The sequence below is a fragment of the Mustela lutreola genome, chromosome 1 (assembly GCF_030435805.1).
Source record: "Mustela lutreola isolate mMusLut2 chromosome 1, mMusLut2.pri, whole genome shotgun sequence".
Lineage (NCBI taxonomy): Eukaryota > Metazoa > Chordata > Mammalia > Carnivora > Mustelidae > Mustela > Mustela lutreola.
The window spans coordinates 1073668-1092835 of NC_081290.1; the positions used below are offsets into that span (position 1 = coordinate 1073668).

A 19168-nucleotide genomic window follows, 5' to 3' on the forward strand; every position below is an offset into this window, starting at 1 on the left:
ACGGAGAATGATTAAATAGAGGGAAGGCAATAGACAAGAAATAATCGAGCATGGAGTGATACAGTGAGTGGCACTGGGATGGGCAGAAAGTGGAATTTAGCCATTCCGTGGGTTACTATCCAGCAATGGAAAGGAATAATATAATAACACACACAAAAACATGAATATCAGAAAACTATTAGTAAGTCAAGAAGCCAAGCACAACGTGTATCTTATAATTTTATTTATATGAAATTCTAGAAAAGACAACGCTATAGCGGCAGAAAGGAGGTCAGTGGTAGGCTGGGGTCAGGGGAGGGTCAGCTGCAAAGCACAGGAAGATTTTAAGATGGAAGAGCTATTCTGTGACTTGACTGTGGTTACACAATTGTACACAAGTATCACCGTTCATCAAACTCTGCTTAAAGTGGGTGGATATTATTTTATGTAAACAATATCTTGTTAAGTTGTTTCTAAAAGTGAAAAAGTGAGACCAAGAATAGAAAAGATTTCAGGAGGTAGAACTGATAGGACTTGGTGAGTAGAAAGTATGTGTATATTTTGTTTTACATGGTGGCTGTGTTTCTCAAAAAGATCTATAAAATTAAACTTTAAAATGCTCTAAGGTATTCAACCCTTATTGATTGCCTTAAAAGTATTTGCTAATAGAGAATTTTGAACATATGCAAAAGTTGACAGAATGGCATAATGAACTCTATATACTTGACATCCAGGTGTTTGGGTTTTTTTTTTAAGTTTTTATTTATTTATTTGAGAGAGAGAGCATGAGCTGGGGAGGGGTGCAGAGGGAGAGGGGGAAGCAGACTTCCCCCTGAGCAGGGAGCCTGACTTGGGGCTCAATCCCAGGACTCCAGGATCATGACCTGATCCCAAGTCAGACACTCAACCGACTGAGCCACCCAGGCACCTTCAACATCAAGTTTTAACAGTCACCCATTTATGGACAATTTTGTTTTCTTTATACCCCATTGTACTCCTGAACTATTCTGACGCTAATCTCAGACATTACATAAATTCACTCGAGATATTTTAATATGTATCTCTAATAAGTAAGGACTCTTTAAAGCACAATATCATTATCACACCTAAGAATTAATGATACTCCTTAATGTTATCTAATATCTGGTCAGAGTTCAAATATCTAATTATCTTATGAAGTCGCAAATTTTAATTTTTATAATTTGAGTCAAATACCAAATAAGGACCATACACTGCAATTGATACACCTCCTCAACCCATTTTTTGGTAAAGTCTACTTCCCTTGCAATTTATTTGTTGACTAACCTGTGCACGTCTTAATGTAAGAAATGCATTTGTTGGGGCGCCTGGGTGGTTCAGTGGGTTAAAGCCTCTGCCTTTGGCTCGGGTCATGATCTCAGGGTCCTGGGATCGAGCCCCACTTCGGGCTCTCTGCTCAGCAGGGAGCCTGCTTCCCCCTCTCTCTCTCTGCCTGCCTCTCTGCCTACTTGTGATCTCTGTCTGTCAAATAAATAAATAAAATCTAAAAAAAAGAGAGAAATGTATCTGTTATGCCGATAACTACTTACTATTTTAATGGGCTTTTAATTTTCATTGTTTTATAATTAAAGAAATTTTAGTTGCATTCCAATAATTTTTTGATAAAGCCATAATTTGGCAACATAGGATGATCTCACAGTATCCCTGGTATGTACTTGCTTTTGGCCGTTTGTTTTGAGCACTACTTAGATACCAAGACAGGTGGGCATCACTTACAGTTGTCTGGAGATCATTGGTTCTATCAGTGAAGATACTCAATCTGTTTTCACTTTCCAAAATTTCATCAATGTTTTGGGACATAATATTTTTTACATCAGTTACTTGACTCCTCAGTGTAGATATCGGGGTATTGTCTTGATTTTTATTGTATTTCATCTACAGAGAAGTGAAAGATAATACAAATATTATTTTCTATAAATGAAATCTATTACAATATATTGTACAAATTGAACAAAAGTGTCAAAAGTACATTTCACTTGCTTTTCAGCATAAGGAATCAACCAAGCTTCAGATTGTCCCACCTTAATCTTGCTGAGAAAAGGGGCTGGGGGTTGGACGGGAGATCGATATTTCAATGTATACGATCAGTGGTGGAAGCCTTTTTTAAAAAAATTATTTATATATTTATATAGTTTTTTAGAAATATGTTTTACGGTCACAGTAAAATTGAGTGGAAAGCAGAGTCCTCAACCTACTGTTATCCCCTCACCCCTGCCCCAGCTCCCTATGAACTTCCCACACCACAGCGGGGCGTGTGCTGCGACGGATGAGCCTCCGCTGATGTCTTCTCATCACCCCGAGTCCGTGGTCTACATCACCATTCACTGCTGGCGCTGTGGCGCTGTACATTCCCTTGTGTGGACAAATGTGGAATGACAGGTGTTCTCCATTACAGTATCACGCAGAACAGTTTCACCGCCCTATTTGACAATGATTTACTTTTTAAAAAAGATTTTATTTATTTCTTTGTCATAGACTGAGAACACAAGTAGGCAGAGAGGCAGGCAGAGGCAGGCTTCCTGCCCAAGCAGAGAGCCTGATGTGGGGCTCCATCCCAGGACCCTGAGATCATGACCTGAACAGAACGCAGAGCCTCAACCCTCTGAGCCACCCAGGCACCTCAATGGTTTACTTTATTGATTCTCCTTTGTAGATTATATAAACTGATGTGACCTTACCTTTTTTCTGCTCTAAAAATGATGTGCTGCACTGATTCATGCCTCCCTTCTCCCTAAGCCCTAGCAACAATTGGTCTTTTTCCTGTCACCGTAGCTTTGTCTTTTCCAGAAGGTCATACAGTTAGAACCAAGTAGCCTTTTCATATTGGCTTTTTTCACTTATTAATAAGCACTGAAGATTCCCCCATATTTCTTCATGGCTTCCTTGCTCATTTCTTTTTAGTGTTGAATAAGTCAGTTGTTTGGATGTACCACAGTTTACCCATTCACCTACAGAAGGACAATCTTGGCTCTTCCATGTCTTGGCAATTATCAGTAAAGCTGCTCTAACACGTGCATGCAAGTTTTTGTGTGAATAGCAGGGTTGTGACTGTCGGAGCGCAAGGTAAGTGTGTGTTTAGTTTTCTAAGAAACTGCCAAACTGTCTTCCACAGTGATTGTTCCATTTTGCATCCCACCAGCAGCGAGTGTGAGCTCCCAGTCTGCAGCAGATGCTGGCCCAGGGTGAATTTCAGCCTTTCAGTATGTGCGTAGGCTATCTTACCATCACTTCGATTTGCGATCCCCTAATGATGCAGGATGTGACCATCTTTTCATGTTTATCTGCTGCCTGTACATCTTCTTTGGAGGCTTCTATTCAGCTCAGTGGCCCATTTATTTTTAAAGACTTTATTATTTATTTATTTACTTTAAAAAAGATTTTATTTATTTGACAAAGACAGAGATCACAAGTAGGCAGAGAGGCAGGCAGAGAGAGAGAGGAGGAAGCAGGCTCCCCACTGAGCAAGAGAGCCCGATGTGGGGCTCGATCCCAGGACCCTGAGATCACGACCTAAGCCGAAGGCAGAGGCTTAACCCACTGAGCCACCCAGGCACCCCAAGACTTAATTTTTTAAAGTAACCTCTGCATCCAACATCCAGCTCAAACCCACAACCTCAAGATCAAGAAGTTGCATGCTCTACCAACTGAGCCAGCCAGGTGTTCCCCTTGGCCCATTTTTTTATCAGCTTGTTTATCATCTAATTGTTGAGTTTTCAGAGTTCTTTATGTATTTTGGATAACAGATGTATCTTTTGCAAATATTTTCTCCCAGTCTGTAGTTTTATCAGATGTGTCTTTTTTAAGTATTTTTTTCCAGTCTGGGGTTTGTCTTCTCATTCTCTTGACAGTTTTTTGATCTAACCTGATAATCTGTGTCCCCAGTTAAGAGCAATAATGAACTGTATTTAGACCATTATTTTTTTTAGACCGTTAATTTTTAATGTGATTATTGATATAGTTGGACTAATATTTACCATAATCGTTACTGTTTTCCTTTCATTGTTTGTGTCCTTTGTTCCTCTTTATATCTTCCATTTTATCCATATTAACAAAAATGATCTCTACAAGAGAGTGTTACATTAAAAAAGTAAGCCGTAGCTGCAGAACAATATCAAATCATAGCTTATTGGGCACTTAATATGTGCTAGGTACTGTCTTAATCACTTCACACACATTAACTCACTTAATTCCCAAACCACCTGATAAAGTAGTATTTTTGTCATCTTTTAATTTCTAAAGAAGAAAACTGAGGGGTGCTTGACTGGTGCAGTTGCTAGAGTGCTTGACTCTTGATCTCAGGGTCTTGAGTTCAAACCCCGCATTGGGTGTGGAGTGCACTTAAAATTTAAAAAAAAAAAATTAAAATTAAATTAAAAAACATTAAAATGAAACAAAACAAGACAAAACTGAGACTGAAAGTAATAAGGTATCCAAATTGTTACACAGCCAAACAAGTCAAGCTCCAGAGATTAAGCCTTTAACCCACTGCATTAATGACTCAGTTCTGTGAATTTAAAAGTTATATATAAACGTATGTTATATATATTATAAACATATGCATATAAAATGTATATTCTCATACATTTATTATATATTTATCTATATGCATATTCATATATAAATAATTCTGGAAGGTTACACATTAGGCTGTCTGTTAAGAATGCTCACTTCAGGGGCACCTGGGTGGCTCAGTGGTTTGGGCCTCTGCCCTCGGCTCAGGTCATGATCTCCGGGTCCTGGGATCGAGCCCCGCATTGGGCTCTCTGCTCAGTGGGGACTCTGCTTCCCCCTCTCTCTGCCTGCCTCTCTGCCTACTTGTGATCTCTCTGTCAAATAAATAAGTCTTAAAAAAAAGAAAAGAATGCTCACTTCAGGGGATTTGATTGAGCTTGTTGAAGACATTCATATTTTGCCTTATATATTTTGTGTTATTTTACCTTATTAATAAGCCTTATTTTTAAACTCAAAAATATTAAAAACCTCTGCTCTTTGGCAAGTTATCAAATTTACCTTTAAAAAAATATTTTATTTATTTATTCGAGAGAGGGTGAGAGAGAGAGCGAGTGAGCAAGCAAGCATGAGCAGGGAGAGGGGCAGAGGGAGAGGGAGAAGCAGACTCCACTGAGCAGGGAGACCAACTCAGAGTTCAATCCCAGGACCCTGAGATCATGACCTGAGCCACACAGGCGCCCCTCAAATCCACCTTAAACAGAACTCTGATCTTGCTGGTTACTGGAGCGTGCAATTTACAGCTGATGGTCTGTGAGGCGCTCGCTAGGTAAGTGTAGAAAGACGAGGTTGCTAGTTGAATTGTGTCCCTCGCCCGAAGATATGTGCAATTCCTAACACCAGTTGGCTAGGAATGTGACCTTCCTGGGATATAACGTCTTTGCAGATATAATCAAGTTCAGATGAATGGTTCGTCTTTTTTTTTTTTTTGTTCCTTTTTTCTCTTTCTCTCCTTTTAAAAAATGCTTCATCTTTTAACCCGAGGGAATCATTTAAATTTTGTTAAGATAATGTATTCATAGTCCACTCATTGGTATTCAGCTTCTACACACATTTACACACACACATATTTAAATCTCTCCAAACTATTTTTATTTTGTTAACTACTGTGTAAGAAATTCAACTTTTTTTTTTTTTTAGAAATTCAACAAGTTTTACAAAATTTTCTACAGATTTAATGCTTACCTTAGTTTATAAATGTTAAACAAATTTCTTTGACGTCAGGTGTGTTAACTGCTCGAAATGCGCATATTTTCATATGGTAACTAGTTTTCAGGGAGCTATGTTAATAATATATTTTGGCTGTGTTGAATCTGCAGAATTCTTCATAAGAAAATATATGAATTTACTATAAAAGCATCTATCCTTAGTTATTTTTCAGGCATTGTGGTGGACACAGCCTATGGGAAACCCAATGCATCACATTCTTGAAACCTCCCCCCACGAGTATGACTTGTTTCTAACTAATAGCAAAGATGATGGGGTGTCACTCCTGTGACTATGTCCCATATAAAATTTAGTAAACTGGTGTAGGGAGACTCCTCTGGTGCCCTTGAGAAGGAAGCAGCCATATTGAGACTGGCAAAGTGGCATGGAACTATTATCAGTCTCTAGGACCTGAGGGTGTCCCCTGGCCAACAGCCAGCAAAAAGCTGCATCCTTTAAGGAAATGAATCCTGCAACAGGCTCTAAATGAGCCTGGAAGCCGAATCTTCTCGAGCTCCCAGATGAGAGTACAGCTTGGCTGATGACACTCACCACAGCTTTGGGAGACTCTGAGGGGAGAACCTGTTAAGTGAGGTCTGGATTCCTGACCCACATGAACTATCAGATGGTTAAGTGTGTGCTGTTTTAGGCTACTGATTTGTAAGATTTATCATAGAAAACTAACAAGGTATACTTAGAATATTTTATTATGGAAAATTTCAAACAAACACAAATGCAGAGTGAACAGTATAATCAATCCCTATGTACCCATCACCTAATATCAACACAGTCAATCTTGTTTCATCTGTACTGATTCCCCCTTCCCCAAATATACTATTTCAAAGCAAATCCCAGACAGTATATTGTTTTAATCTGTAAACACCTCAGTTTACATCTCTAAAAGATATGACCTCCTTTTTCTTAAAAAAAAAAACAAAAAACAAAAAACCACAACATCATTATCACATCTACAAAAATTCCTTAATATCATCAAACATCCAGTTTGGGTACAAATTTATAAAAAATCATAGTTTTTAGTTTTTTTTCAATGTTTGTTTTGTTGATCCACATTCAGTGGACTTGTGTCTCGTATCCACATTCAGTGGACGTGTGTCTCGTATCCACATTCAGTGGACGTGTGTCTCGTATCCACATTCAGTGGACTTGTGTCTCGTTTAGTCTAAGAGTTCTCCTGAACTTTTTCACTGTTGCAATTTATTTGTTGAAGAAATTGGATTCTTTGTCTTGTAGATTTTCTCATATTCTGGATTTTGCTGATTGTACTGATGTGGTATCATTTAATGTGGTCCCTGATCTATTTTCTGTAAACTGGTAGTTGGGTATAAAGGCTTGGTCACATTCAGGTTTGATGTTCTGGGCAAGCATACCCGCCCACACAGACGTGTGCTGTACACGACTCACTGTGTAACATAGGAAGCATAACTAAAGATCCATCGTCTCCCTTACTGTGACCTTAGGAATAATCAGTGGGTTTGGGTGTCTTGAGCCCATTTCATCTGTTATGAAGTTCTTCATCAGCTTTTCACCTAATTTTTTTAGTCACTGATGATGACTCCTCAGGTCCATGATTTCATCAGCAATTATAAAATAGTGAAATTTATCACCTCTTCTTTGTTTATTAGCTGGAATATGTCTATAAAGACCAAAAAAACCTTTTCCCTACCAACTACTTGTTTTCTTTGAGGTACAGTTCAACTAGGAAAGTCAGAACAGATTGAGTCTTTTATTTATTGGTTTCTAGAGTGATAAGATAGATCCTTAGTATCTTCCAGAGTTGACTGGTGAGGAATTATTTTGTCTTTGATAGTATCTAGAACTCATGGAATTTAAGACATTTGACGTGTTACAAACCACTGCAGTTACTATTCTTTTCTATGTTCAAGTTATTCCATCACTGACCAGTGTTAGCCTCTTTAAGTTGGTTCCTAAAGCCTTTTGACATGAGCACAGTGAACTTTGGTAGCTTCCTTGTTTCTGGTATGACAAAGTACTTCTGGCTTACATGTTTCCTCCCTGATATCTGCAGTCAGGCCTGGTTCTTCTCGTGTAAAATGGTATTTAGAGACTATAATCTAGATGCTAAGGGGGCACATTGCTCCTGGGTTGCTCATTATTTCTAATGCTTTGCAGTAGATAGGCTAGAAAATACTTTTTTTGAGAAAATTCAATGAAAAAATTCTTGGGGTGCCTGTCTGGCTTAGTTGGTAGAGGATGTAACTCTTGATCTTAGGGGTCATGGGTCTGAGCCCTACATTGGGTGTAGAGATTACTTAAAAATAAAATCTTAAAAAAAAAAAAAAGAAAAAAAAATCAGTATTTAATTTTCAATTAAAAATTTTCACAATTTGATTTTCTTTTAAAAAATATTTAATTTTCAGTTAAAATTTAGGATTAGAAGGTTTCACTTAATTCTTTGACTTTATATTTGCGACTCTTGCTGAAAATCTTGATTCCTAATGACATTAACATGATTACACAAAGTAACAGATCTATATAAACCAATTTTAGAATAGCAACACCAATGTTATCACTAACAATGTGGTACTTGAAAATAAATACTTTAAGATTTATTTTTAGTTCTTCTACCATTAGAGTATAATCTCACTAGGAATACACAATCAAATTATAGTGTTTTAAAGTCACTTGAAATAAATTTTCACTGTCTTTCAAGCCATCAGCTCAATACACAATTAGGTTCTTTTTTTTTTGAGTTTTCGGGATTACTTTTTAAAATTAAAAAATTATGGTAAGATATACATAACAAAGTTTATAATTATAATGATTTTTAACTGTTTAGCTCAGTGGCATTGAGTATATTCACATTGTTGTACAATTACCACCCCACCCCCACCATCTCTGGAACATCTTCCATCTTCCCAAACTGAAACTCTGTACCCGTTAACCACTAATTCCTCCTCATCCTTTTCCTCCAGGCTCTATCAACAATCATTCTACTTTTCATCTCTATAAATCTGACTAGTTTAGGTATTTCATATAAGTGGAATCACACAGTATTTGTTCTTTTGTGACTGTCTTATTTCACTCTGAGGACGACTATTTAAATACTTAGTAGTATTTAAGAATTATGTAAAATATTTTTATGGTTCCAAAGTCAAATCTCCAAAACAAGTTTCATTCAGGGAGGCCTAGTTTCTATTCTTGTCCCCTATCCCTAAATAGGCAACGATTAAAATGTTTGTGGTTTATCCTTTTCTTGCTGTCATCCCTTTTTTCCACTATAACCAAACAAAAACACATATTTGTATTTATTCTCTCTTTCTTAAATGGTTGCAAATAAGAATGGTAAACAAATAATAGTATACCGTACAAACTTTCTCTCTCTTGCTTTATCCACTTATCCATATATCAAGGATGTCATTCTTTGTCATTATATAAAGATAGAAATTCCCAATTCTCACTCATTTTTACAGCTCTTATCTCCTAATTCCAAACTGTTCCGTCAGCTTTCATACAATGTTGAGTACAGCTGGAGGGGTGCCTGGGTGGCTCAGTGGGTGAAGCCTCTACCTTCAGCTCAGGTCATGATCTCAGGGTCCTGGGATCGAGCCCCGCATCGGGCTCTCTGCTCAGCGGGGAGCCTGCATCCCCCTCTCTCTCTGCCTGCCTCTCTGCCTACTTGTAATCTCTGTCTGTCAAATAAATAAATACAATCTTAAAAAAAAAAAGGAGTAGGTTACCTACCATATACTTTCCTAATACTTGTTGAAAATCTGCAGCAACTGCATTTGAAGGAGAAAAATGTTCTTGCGACATCAAAGGATTTCTCAGAAAAGTATCACTAACCTGGGGACATTAATGGAAATATTTAACCTATATAGATAATTTCAACTGGCGAATCACAGAGCAAATGTTTATTTGAAGCAGAGTCTGGCAGAAATGTGAAATAAAAGAATATTCTATTGCCACACCATTTCTAGCTTTTTGGTCCTTTCCAAAAAGGAAGGGAGTCCTTTCCAATCGAAGATGCTCTATGTATGAAACCTGTGCTTGCTGGGTCTTCTCTGCGGCTCTGGCACAGATCACAGGCTCAGGCAGTGGGGCTGCAAATCCCACTCTGAGTCTTGGGTATGCCTGCGGACTCGAAAGCAAGAGCAGGTGCTCACCTCCGGCACACAAAGGAGTCCATGATGTTTTCTAAGTACGTTTTTTTCATTTCGCCTTCCTTCTCCCCCACTCCAAAGCCATTCAACGATGAAGAAACAATCCCAGCAGAATGGTACTATCTTTCAAACCCTTATGGTTTTTTTTTTTTCTTTTTCCAAATGCTTATGGTTGTCATAGGACATTTCAAGATCTCAAGAAGGAATTCTTGCAATTGTTCGTACTCAGTGTTGCATTCCCAAGCAACGGTGGTAAAATGTATGATAACCACATACATTTTACCATACCTGGTTTTAGGTAGGTGGTAAAGAATTCAAGTGTTTTGTCGTAATAGGAGAGAGGGAGGAAAATTTGGATAATTTTAAATAGTCACTTAAATCGCTAATAGTGGTTAGTATCTACACTCTAACAGTTATTCAGGTGTATCTGAAGAGTGAATTTCAGTATTTGTCCTTATAATCCTTGATTCTATATGTGGCTACAGTTTGAGTTATGTTAAAGCAAGACAGTATACTAATTAAATGTATGCACATTTCATGAATTTGACTGGAGAAGATCTGTTAGTCACTATAGTGTTGCTGACTTATTTTTTCCATTAATGTTTTTTACTTATTTTTTATTTTAGGAAAGATCTATTTACTTATTTTAGAGAGAGCATGCATGATTGAGGGGGAGGGACAGAGAGAGAATCCCAAGAAGACTCCCCGCCCCTTGATGTGAGGCTTGATCCCATAACCCTGAGATCATGACCTGAGCCAAAATCAAGAGTTGGAGGCTTAACCGACTGAGCCACCCAGGCACCCCATTTGTAAATTAAATACACATGCTCTTGAAATGGTAAAATAAATATTAGTAAAGTTTAATTTCTCTCTTAGTTTGAAAGAACAAGATAAATACAAAGAGAGCGTCTAATGGATCTGTGTGGGCAGTCTTTGCAGACCTTTCTTGAGGGTTGGGAGAAGTGTGGAAACAGGGCAGATGAAGGATAAGGGTAAGAAATCTCTGAAGGTCATTAATAGCTCTGCTTTATAGACAAATGATCTGCTTTTAGTTATTGACACTCTTACTAACACTATAAAACAGAGACCTCATAATTTCAATCACTGAGAAAGTCCTTAAAGTAGTATAAGAAATTACTTACGTTTTTAAGAAATGCAGATGGTGTTATGGTATCCAAGGCATTGTCTGTAGCACATAGGTAAGTGATTCCATCAATAAAGAGAGTATGGTAGACAAAGCTTTGAAAAGAATACATTAATTTATATGATAACATTGAAGAAATTAAGTACCTTTACAGAGATTCTATTTTCAAGCTCTCAGTAGTATACAAGCTCTGTAGATAACTTTTTTTTTTTTAAAAGATTTTATTTATTTATTTGACGGAGAGAGATCACAAGTAGGCAGAGAGAGAGGAAGGGACGCAGGCCCCCTGCTGAGCAGAGAGCCCGATGTGGGACTCGATCCCAGGACCCTGAGATCATGACCCGAGCTGAAGGCAGTGGCTTAACCACTGAGCCACCCAGGCGCCCCTGTAGATAACTTTTTATGAGAACTAAAAAAGCTTTCATATATATGAAAGATTAAATTATGTTAAATAAAAGCTATAAAATTAGACTATATATTTAGGATGTCATCAATAAAATAAAATGCAGTCAAGAGAAAACTCTATTCATTTATTTATCTATATTTAAAATGGCCTTGGTAGGGGTACCTGGGGGACTTAGTCAGTTAAACATCTGTCTCCACTCAGGTCATGATCCTGGGGTCCTGCAGTACAGACCCCTGCTCGGCAGAGAGTCTGTGTCTCCCTCTGCCTCTGACCCTTCCCAACTGCAGGGCTTGTGCTCACTCTCTCTCTCTCAAATAAATAAATAAAATCTTTAAAAAATGGCTTTTTATAGATAGCACTCATTCTAAGACTGAATAAAGATTGTCATAAAAAAAAAAGATTGTCATCAAATAGAAAATGCTATGTTCACTGATTTTTACTCTCCCTGTATCTTTAGGTAGACACATTTAATTTTGGAGTTTCTTGACTTTCTATTATGATAGATTAGAATTTAAAAGTTATAAACCACCAATACTAAATATTCTGAGGAACACGATGAACTGGAGAGGGGGAAATTAAACTTCCTTATAGCATGTGATAGTGTATCTTACCTGACCTTTTATGCCTTCTCAGAGTCACATATTAAGAAGCTAGAAGACTCTTGGAAAGTGCCTCCATTTTTACTGCCCAACAATCCAGAAAATTTAAAAATATGGCAACAGAAATAGTTGCTTGGTGCCTAGACTTTTAATCTCATCATTCTGAACATTCTATATCCAAATGGCTAGCAGGTAGTAGACCTGGAAAAATGTTAAATTGGATATACACAAAAATGACGAATCTCAGAAACAGGGAGAAAAGATAATCCCAGAGGCAGAAAATTTAAAGTATGTGTCTGCCCTTACCATATAAATCCTTCATATCATATCATGAATATAATATGCTATAAATATTTTTAATGAAGATATTGATTGATACACATAATCTCCACTTGGAAAATATTTTTATTTCTAAGCTGGGAGGAGACTTTTTTGAAAAAGAGTTGCTAATTCTATCATCTGTCTGAAAGTTATATATGTGATTTGAGTAACTGGATATTGGATGTGAGAGAGGAAATATTCTAAATTTATACTTAGTATGTTATTAGTGAGTGACGTTCAAAAGCCATCTTAAAGTTAAAAAACTTGAATACCCAAAGTCCAGGATACACTGTAATTAACAAAGGTGTGAGGTAGTACCATTTATCTATCATTCTCACATGCTCCCGGAAGAGAAATGCCATATATGCATGTGTCTCTTCTAGAAAGGAAAAGAAAGGAAAGGAAAGAAAAAGGAAAGAAAAAGAAAATGACAAATTGAACTTTGTCAAAATGGTTACCTTTCTAGGGGAAAGGGAGAACAATGTGGAGAGGAAAGGAATGAAAATTAGACTTCCCCTTCTCCTCCTTCTTCTCTTCCTTCTTTAGGAAAACTTGTTTTTTTTCAGTTTGACTTTGGAACCACATGCTTATTTTGCTTAATTACAAAGGCTATTAAATCAAGGTTTGAGAGAGAAATCCTTGAAAATAAAAAAAACATGATGACAAAATGAACCTAACTTTGTATGGAGAAACCCAGAGAGATGATGGTGGTGTGGCTCCTATAGTAGGGCTGGAGGCGGTCAGATTCTGGATATTTGGAAGGGAGAGGCAACAGGATTTGCTGATGGATTGGGTTTGGATGTCAAAGAGCCAGAAGTCAAGGGTCACAAAAGTTTCAGGCCTGAAGAACTAGAAAAGTAGTATGTGGAAGACTGCAGCGGGGGCAGTGGGGGCTTGGTTTTGGACATAAGTTTGAGATGCCCATCAGACATCCAACAGAGACACAGAATAGTCAGGTGGATATACGACTTAGGAATTCAGGAAGAGATCTTCCAAAGATTCAAATTAGAATGTGCAATATAGGAAAGCAAATAGTAGACGAGAAAAGAATCTCCTCTGGAAATCACGCTGGCTAATAAGTGAGAACAAAACTAGAATGTCAGCATTTTATGTTCCCCAATCAATGAATGGCTTTAGGGTACAGGCAAGGAATATCACTGGCTGCTAACAAGTCAGAAGGAGACAGAGGCAGACACATGTGCCATCTGATGGAAAAAAACACCTATCATCTTGTGAAAGCCACCCAGCCTGTGGACCCTGCTGTGTGAAGCATGGTGAACTGCATCCTGGATATACAGTCAGCAGAGCCAGAGAGTGGGAAACTACGCTCTGCAGGTTCCTCAATGGTAAACTATAAGGAAAGGAGAGGGATGGGAGAGGAAAATAAAGATTAAAGAGATTTAAAAGACACCAAAAGAGGGGCGCCTGGGTGGCTCACTGGGTTAAAGCCTCTGCCTTCAGCTCAAGTCATGATCTCAGGGTCCTGGGATCGAGTCCTGCATTGGGCTTTCTGCTCAGTGGGGACCCTCTCTGTCTGCCTCTCTGCCTACTTGTGATCTCTATCTGTCAAAAACAAAACAAAACAAAACAAAAAACCCCCAACCAAACAAACAAAAAAACCCCCCCACACACACACCAAAAGAAAAAAACAGGCAGGATCAGGCTCTTGTACCTGAGGCTGCATGTTTAGGTGATGAGGCGATGAAGACCCAAGGTAAGTGACAGCTGTCGATGGCACGGGGCACATGGTGGGGGTTTTGGGGATAGCTGGCACTAGTCCGTATTTTTGGCTGAGGTGGTAGTTGGTGGGGAGACTCCCTTGTAAAGCTTCATAAGGCTATACTTTTGCTTGATGAGTTTTTGTATTTTGTCCTATTTTACAACATAAAGGTTAAAACAAACCTGCTCTTAAAAAAAAGATGAGTCCAGAAGTAATAAATGCTCTTATTTCCCACCTGGTGTTTTACTAGTAAAATGGTGTCAAGATTGGTTTAGGCCATACCTTGTAACGTCACAAGTGTAGCTTAGAGTGGTCTTATTAAAGATTTCTCAAGTGGAAGTTTCCTTTGTCATTAATGAAATATTCTGGGTATACTAAAAACAGCTTGGAGAATAAGACAACAAGAATACTTTAGACCTACCAATTGTTTAAAATGTTATACATAGGATTCATGTCCCATGGATACCCTTCCCCCACTTCATTTTTTCTCCCTTCCCTTTGGAGAAGTAACCACTACTTTGAATTTGGTGTTAATCACTCTCATTTGATCTTACACTTTTACATACAGTTCTCCTTTCTGAGGGTTCGAGAGCATGTGCAACTGACCTTATTTTCCGTAATGTCATTACTATTGTTAAAAAGCAAGCTGACTTCGATGAGAATAGACCTTACCTTCCCATCTGCATTATGGTCTTCGGCTCTGCTCTAAGAAGCACTAGTTTAAGCACGGTGGCCACTGCTTCCTAAAAATAAATGATCAGCATTAACTTTGTGGAACAGCAGAGTGTCTTTAATTATTCTCCTAAATTTACCCATGGTCTGATTGGTTTATTAAAGACCAAGTGTTGGGACGCCTGGGTGGCTCAGTTGGTTGAGCCGCTGCCTTCGGCTCAGGTCGTGATCCCAGCGTCCTGGGATCGAGTCCCACATCGGGCTCCTTGCTCTGCAGGGAGCCTGCTTCTCCCTCTGACTCTGCCTTCCACTCTGTCTGCCTGTGCTCGCTCTCGCTCTCTCTCTGACAAATAAATAAATAAAATCTTTAAAAAAAAAAAATAAAAAAATAAAGACCAAGTGTTCACTAGAACTAGTGGTTGGTTAGTCATAATGTGTGGTAAGAAGCAAGTTATCAAAGTCATTTGAATCTGAAGGAAAATATGAAAATTACACAAATATATATATGCTTGTGTGTATAGTTATATACGTGCAAATACAGGTTACACGAATCAATCTTGAGTCACATCTGACATGTGGCTTTAAGGCTGGGTAGTGCTATCTAATCAAACATCTTTTCAGTGACCTTGGCCACTGAAACTATACCTAAAAATGTTAATGGATTAAAAGTATTCGGTCCTGGGGGTGCCTGGTGGCTCATGGTTAAGTGTCCAAGTTTTGATTTTGACTCAGGTCACGATCTCAGGATCATGAGATCGAGCTCTGTGTTGGGTGGGGTGGGGGTTCCATGCTCAGTGGGGAGTCTGCTTGCGATTTTCTTTCCCCCTTTGTCCCTCGCTCTCTGTCTAGAATAAAAACGAATCTTAAAGTATTCAGCTTTCTCTGAATAACCTGAGCATCCCTGCCCTTCCTACCCTCTTTTTTCTTCAGCATTCTTCTCCATTTTAAGATAAAAGTTTTTATTCAATATTATTCACGTTTTTCTTTCTATAAAAGAAATAATCGTCGGGGTCCCTTATTTCTGTTTCTTGTAAGGCTCCCTCTCCGGGGGGAAATGCGCAAGGTGTTGACGATTACCCAGAATATCTCCAATACGGTGAGTTTTCAGGAGTCCCATTAGTTTACCTTAGACGTGTGAAAGGAACAGGAAGGTCACCCAGGAAGATCGGAGAGCCACATTCCCCCCCTCCTTGTTTTGTAAAGAATTATTTGTTTGAGAGAGCCAGAGAACCAGCGGCGAGCTGCGGGTGGGGGTGGGGGCGGGGGCAGGGGCAGCGGGCGGGCCCCCGCGCGGGCGCCGCACCCAGCCGCAGCGCACACCCCTGCTCCCGGAGGCGGCGAGGGGAGGGGATCCGAAGCTGCCCGCGGACGAGCGCGAAGCCCGACGTGGGCTCGACCCCACGACGGCGGGATCCGGAGCCGAGCGCGAAGCCCGTCAGAGGCTCGGCCTCGGCTGTCCCCGTCGCCCTCGCCGCCCGCCGCCCTCCTCTCCGGCCTCCAGCGTCCGGCCTCGGCCTCCAGCGCTTCTTCCCAGCCGCTACCGCAAGTCGCCAATCGCCTTGTTTTTTTAAAGATTTTATTTTATTTGCGAGCGCGAGAGAGCGCGAGAGCGCGCAGGGGGAGAGACGGGGGAGCGGACTCAGACTGAGCAGGGAGCCCGGCGCGGGCCTCGATCCCCGCACCCTGAGCTCGTGGCCCGAGGCGACGGCGCAGCCACCATCTACCGTCGGGCCGGCGAGCACCGTTTAGCCCGTCCGGCTGCTTCGGCACAAGCGCATTCGCGGGACTCTGCTCTGCGCGTGCGGGACGCCGCGGCCCGGGGCGAGGTCGCCACTGGCCTCTGCGGACAGTCTCTGCTCCCGGGGCCTCTTCTCCCCGCACTCCCGGCTTCTCGGCGCTCTTCTACCGGCTTCGGCCGCCGGCCGTGCCCCTCTGAGCGCGACCCAAACCTGCGGGGACGGACGTGGAGGACAGACACAGACTGGCCACTTCCGCGGGCAGCAGAATTCAACTGTCCCCTGCACCCCTCACCTCCTCCGGACCCGCCGGCCTTGCCCGGGCCCGAGATCTCCCCCGGCAACTGCGAGGGCGCCGTCCCGGCTGCGGGACCGTGAGGACGCGGTCCCTGCTGGGTGACCGTGAGGACGCCGTCCCGGCTGCGGGACCGTGAGGACGCCGTCCCGGCTGCGGGACCGTGAGGACGCCGTCCCGGCTGCGGGACCGTGAGGACGCCGTCCCGGTCCCACGGCTCTCCCCCTCCAGCCCTCCCCCCACGTCCTAACCGAGCAGGTTCTCCAGAGACGCTCCGACCCTGCGGCCCCCGGGCCCCGCGCCGAGTCAGCGTCTCGGCTTTCCCGCGCTCATCCTCCGCCGCCGCACACGCGAGCCTGCGCCCCGCCGCCCCGAGGCTCCCGCGGCCCCGCACGCAGCACCCCTGTTCCACGCGCGCGGAGCCGCTTCCCTCTCCCGCTTCGGCCGTCCTGCTCACGCGGCCGCTGAGCCGCAGCCCGAGTAACCGCGCGGGACCCACGGGCCGCCGCAGCCCCGCGCCGCCCCGCCCCGCCCCGCCGCGAGCAGGGCTTTCACGCCGGGCGACAGCCGCGTCCGGCCTCGGTCCTAACCGGACCGCGAGCTCATCCCGGCGCCACTGCGGGTCCCGCCCGTTCCTCGGGGCCGCAGCTCCCGCAGCTCCCTCCCTGGACTATGCAGCTACCAGCCGTCCCACAACTGTGCGGACGCGGGGGACACGAACCGGTGACGCGCCGCCTCCACTGCGACCGCGCGGGGCGGCCCTCGCCGCCTGCGGGCCGCGTGCACCACCCACCCCGACCGCTGGGCGGCGCACGTGCGGCCCCGCGTCGCGGTGAGGGGCTGGCCCGGCAGGCGCCTCCCTCGAAGAGGCGGGAGCCGCCACGGCGGAGGTCGGGACACGGGGTACCTGATAGGAGCCGCCGGTCAGGGCCAGCTCGGCGAGGACCGCGCGGCCGTTAGCGACACAGCTGTAGGTGATCGTCATGGCGCGCGCGGGAAGGACGGCTGCGGCCCGCCCCAACCGCCCGGCCGGCCTCGGGGCGGGGCTGGGGCGGGGCTGGGGCGGGGCTGTGGGCGGTGCCTGCGCAGGCGCGAGGAGCGGAGGCGGACGGGAGGCGGGGCCGGGCCCGCGGGTCTAGCCGGTGCCGCGACGCTGCGGTTCCGCGAAGCACCGGCTCGGGGTGGGCGGGCGGTTCTCCTCCTGGTCGTCCGCGAGGTCGTCCGCGAGCGGAAGGCCCAAGTGAGGCGCGGTGTGTCCGGCCTCAGAAGAGACGCGATTTCGGGCCCTTGCGAGAGCGGGGCCGAACCCAGCGCAGCGAGCCGGGCGCGAGGAGCGGGAGGCGGCTCGGGGGTCCGGCTGCGGAGACCCGGCGGGCGGCGGCGGGCGGCGGCGGGGCGGGGCGGGCGGCGGGGCGCGGACCTCCCGCGGGGACGACGAAGGTTCCGGAAGGGGCAGCCGGAACTGGCCCCGCGATGGGGGTGGACTTGGTGGCGCGGAGTCGCGTTCGTCACGGCCGCGCGCGTCCGGCCCGAGCGCTGGCCTCGCGGGTCCGACCGTTAACCCCGGTTTCAGGGAACTAAACCCGTACGAAACGGCGCGGGCGGGAGCCGCTCCCCTCCTGCCTCCGCCTCGCTCGCGGTCGGGACGCGGGCGGTGGAGACTCGCCGTGAAGGGGCTCCTCGGGCCTGGGCCGGCGCCTGCCGAGCTCGCGCAGTGCGGGTGCTGAGACCCCGGCCCGCGCCCGGCCCCGCGCCCGGCCCCGCGGGCTTCTTCCCGGAAGCGGCCCCCGCGGTGGGCGCAGACGCCGCCCTCAAGGGCGCTGCGAGGGGGGCGTACGCGGGGCCGCAGGACCGGAGCGCGGGCCGCCGGCGCTCCCCGGGCCGCGGAGCCGAGCTGTCGGCCTGCGGCTGCCTGGAGCGGCCGGAGCCCCCAGAGCGGGGGGCGCGAGAGCCGGCGGGTGGGGTGCGGGACTGCGCGCGGGCGAGCGCGGCGGGCGGGACTCGGCGGGGCTGCCCGGACGACGGGTGGGCGCGGATCTCCACTTCCTTGAGCTTCGGCCGAGGGCGCGGTGCGTCGGAGAAAAGTCGGACGCGGCTGGGTTGAACAGGCGTTGCCGGGACTCGGCGCCCTGTCCGGAGCCTCTCGGAGACCCGCTCGCCTGGTCTGTAACGCGGGGACCCTTAGCGTGCGGCGGGTGAGCGGATCAGCAGACACGAGGGCCCGTGTAGCCCCGGAGGTGACCCTCCGGGGGGGTCGGCGGAGGTGAGGCCGCGCCGTCGGGGGCTCGGTCGGCGTCCTTCGGGGGTCGGCGGAGTCGGACGGGCTTTGACAAGCGAAATGCTCTGTCGAGGCGCGTGTCCTTGTGCACGAAGGAGATTCCGAACCGGTGCGCGTCAGCC

The 19168-nt window shown here is 44.7% G+C and overlaps 1 protein-coding gene and 1 long non-coding RNA gene across 4 annotated transcripts in view; both read right to left on the reverse strand.

Annotated features, from left to right (window-relative positions):
- Positions 1–17808, reverse strand: part of LOC131818634 (uncharacterized) — a 28729-nt gene extending 10921 nt beyond the window's left edge. The window contains exons 1-5 of one of the 3 annotated variants that reach the window (XM_059153358.1): positions 17676–17808; positions 14738–14808; positions 11018–11114; positions 9457–9558; positions 1735–1893 (exon numbers count right to left, since the gene is read on the reverse strand). In XM_059153358.1, the coding sequence (XP_059009341.1) occupies positions 1735–1893; positions 9457–9558; positions 11018–11114; positions 14738–14808; positions 17676–17753 (507 nt within the window). In that variant the 5' untranslated portion in view covers positions 17754–17808. Of the gene's footprint in view, positions 1–908; positions 1894–9456; positions 9559–11017; positions 11115–14737; positions 14809–17675 lie in introns of those variants that run through there. The other 2 variants (XM_059153296.1, XM_059153421.1) reach the window with 2 other exon arrangements.
- Positions 16297–17665, reverse strand: LOC131818808 (uncharacterized). Its single transcript, XR_009348947.1, has 2 exons — positions 17490–17665; positions 16297–16686 (listed from the first exon to the last, which is right to left on the reverse strand). It is a non-coding gene; the product is annotated as an uncharacterized LOC131818808 (long non-coding RNA).
- Positions 17809–19168: the final 1360 nt, after the last annotated feature.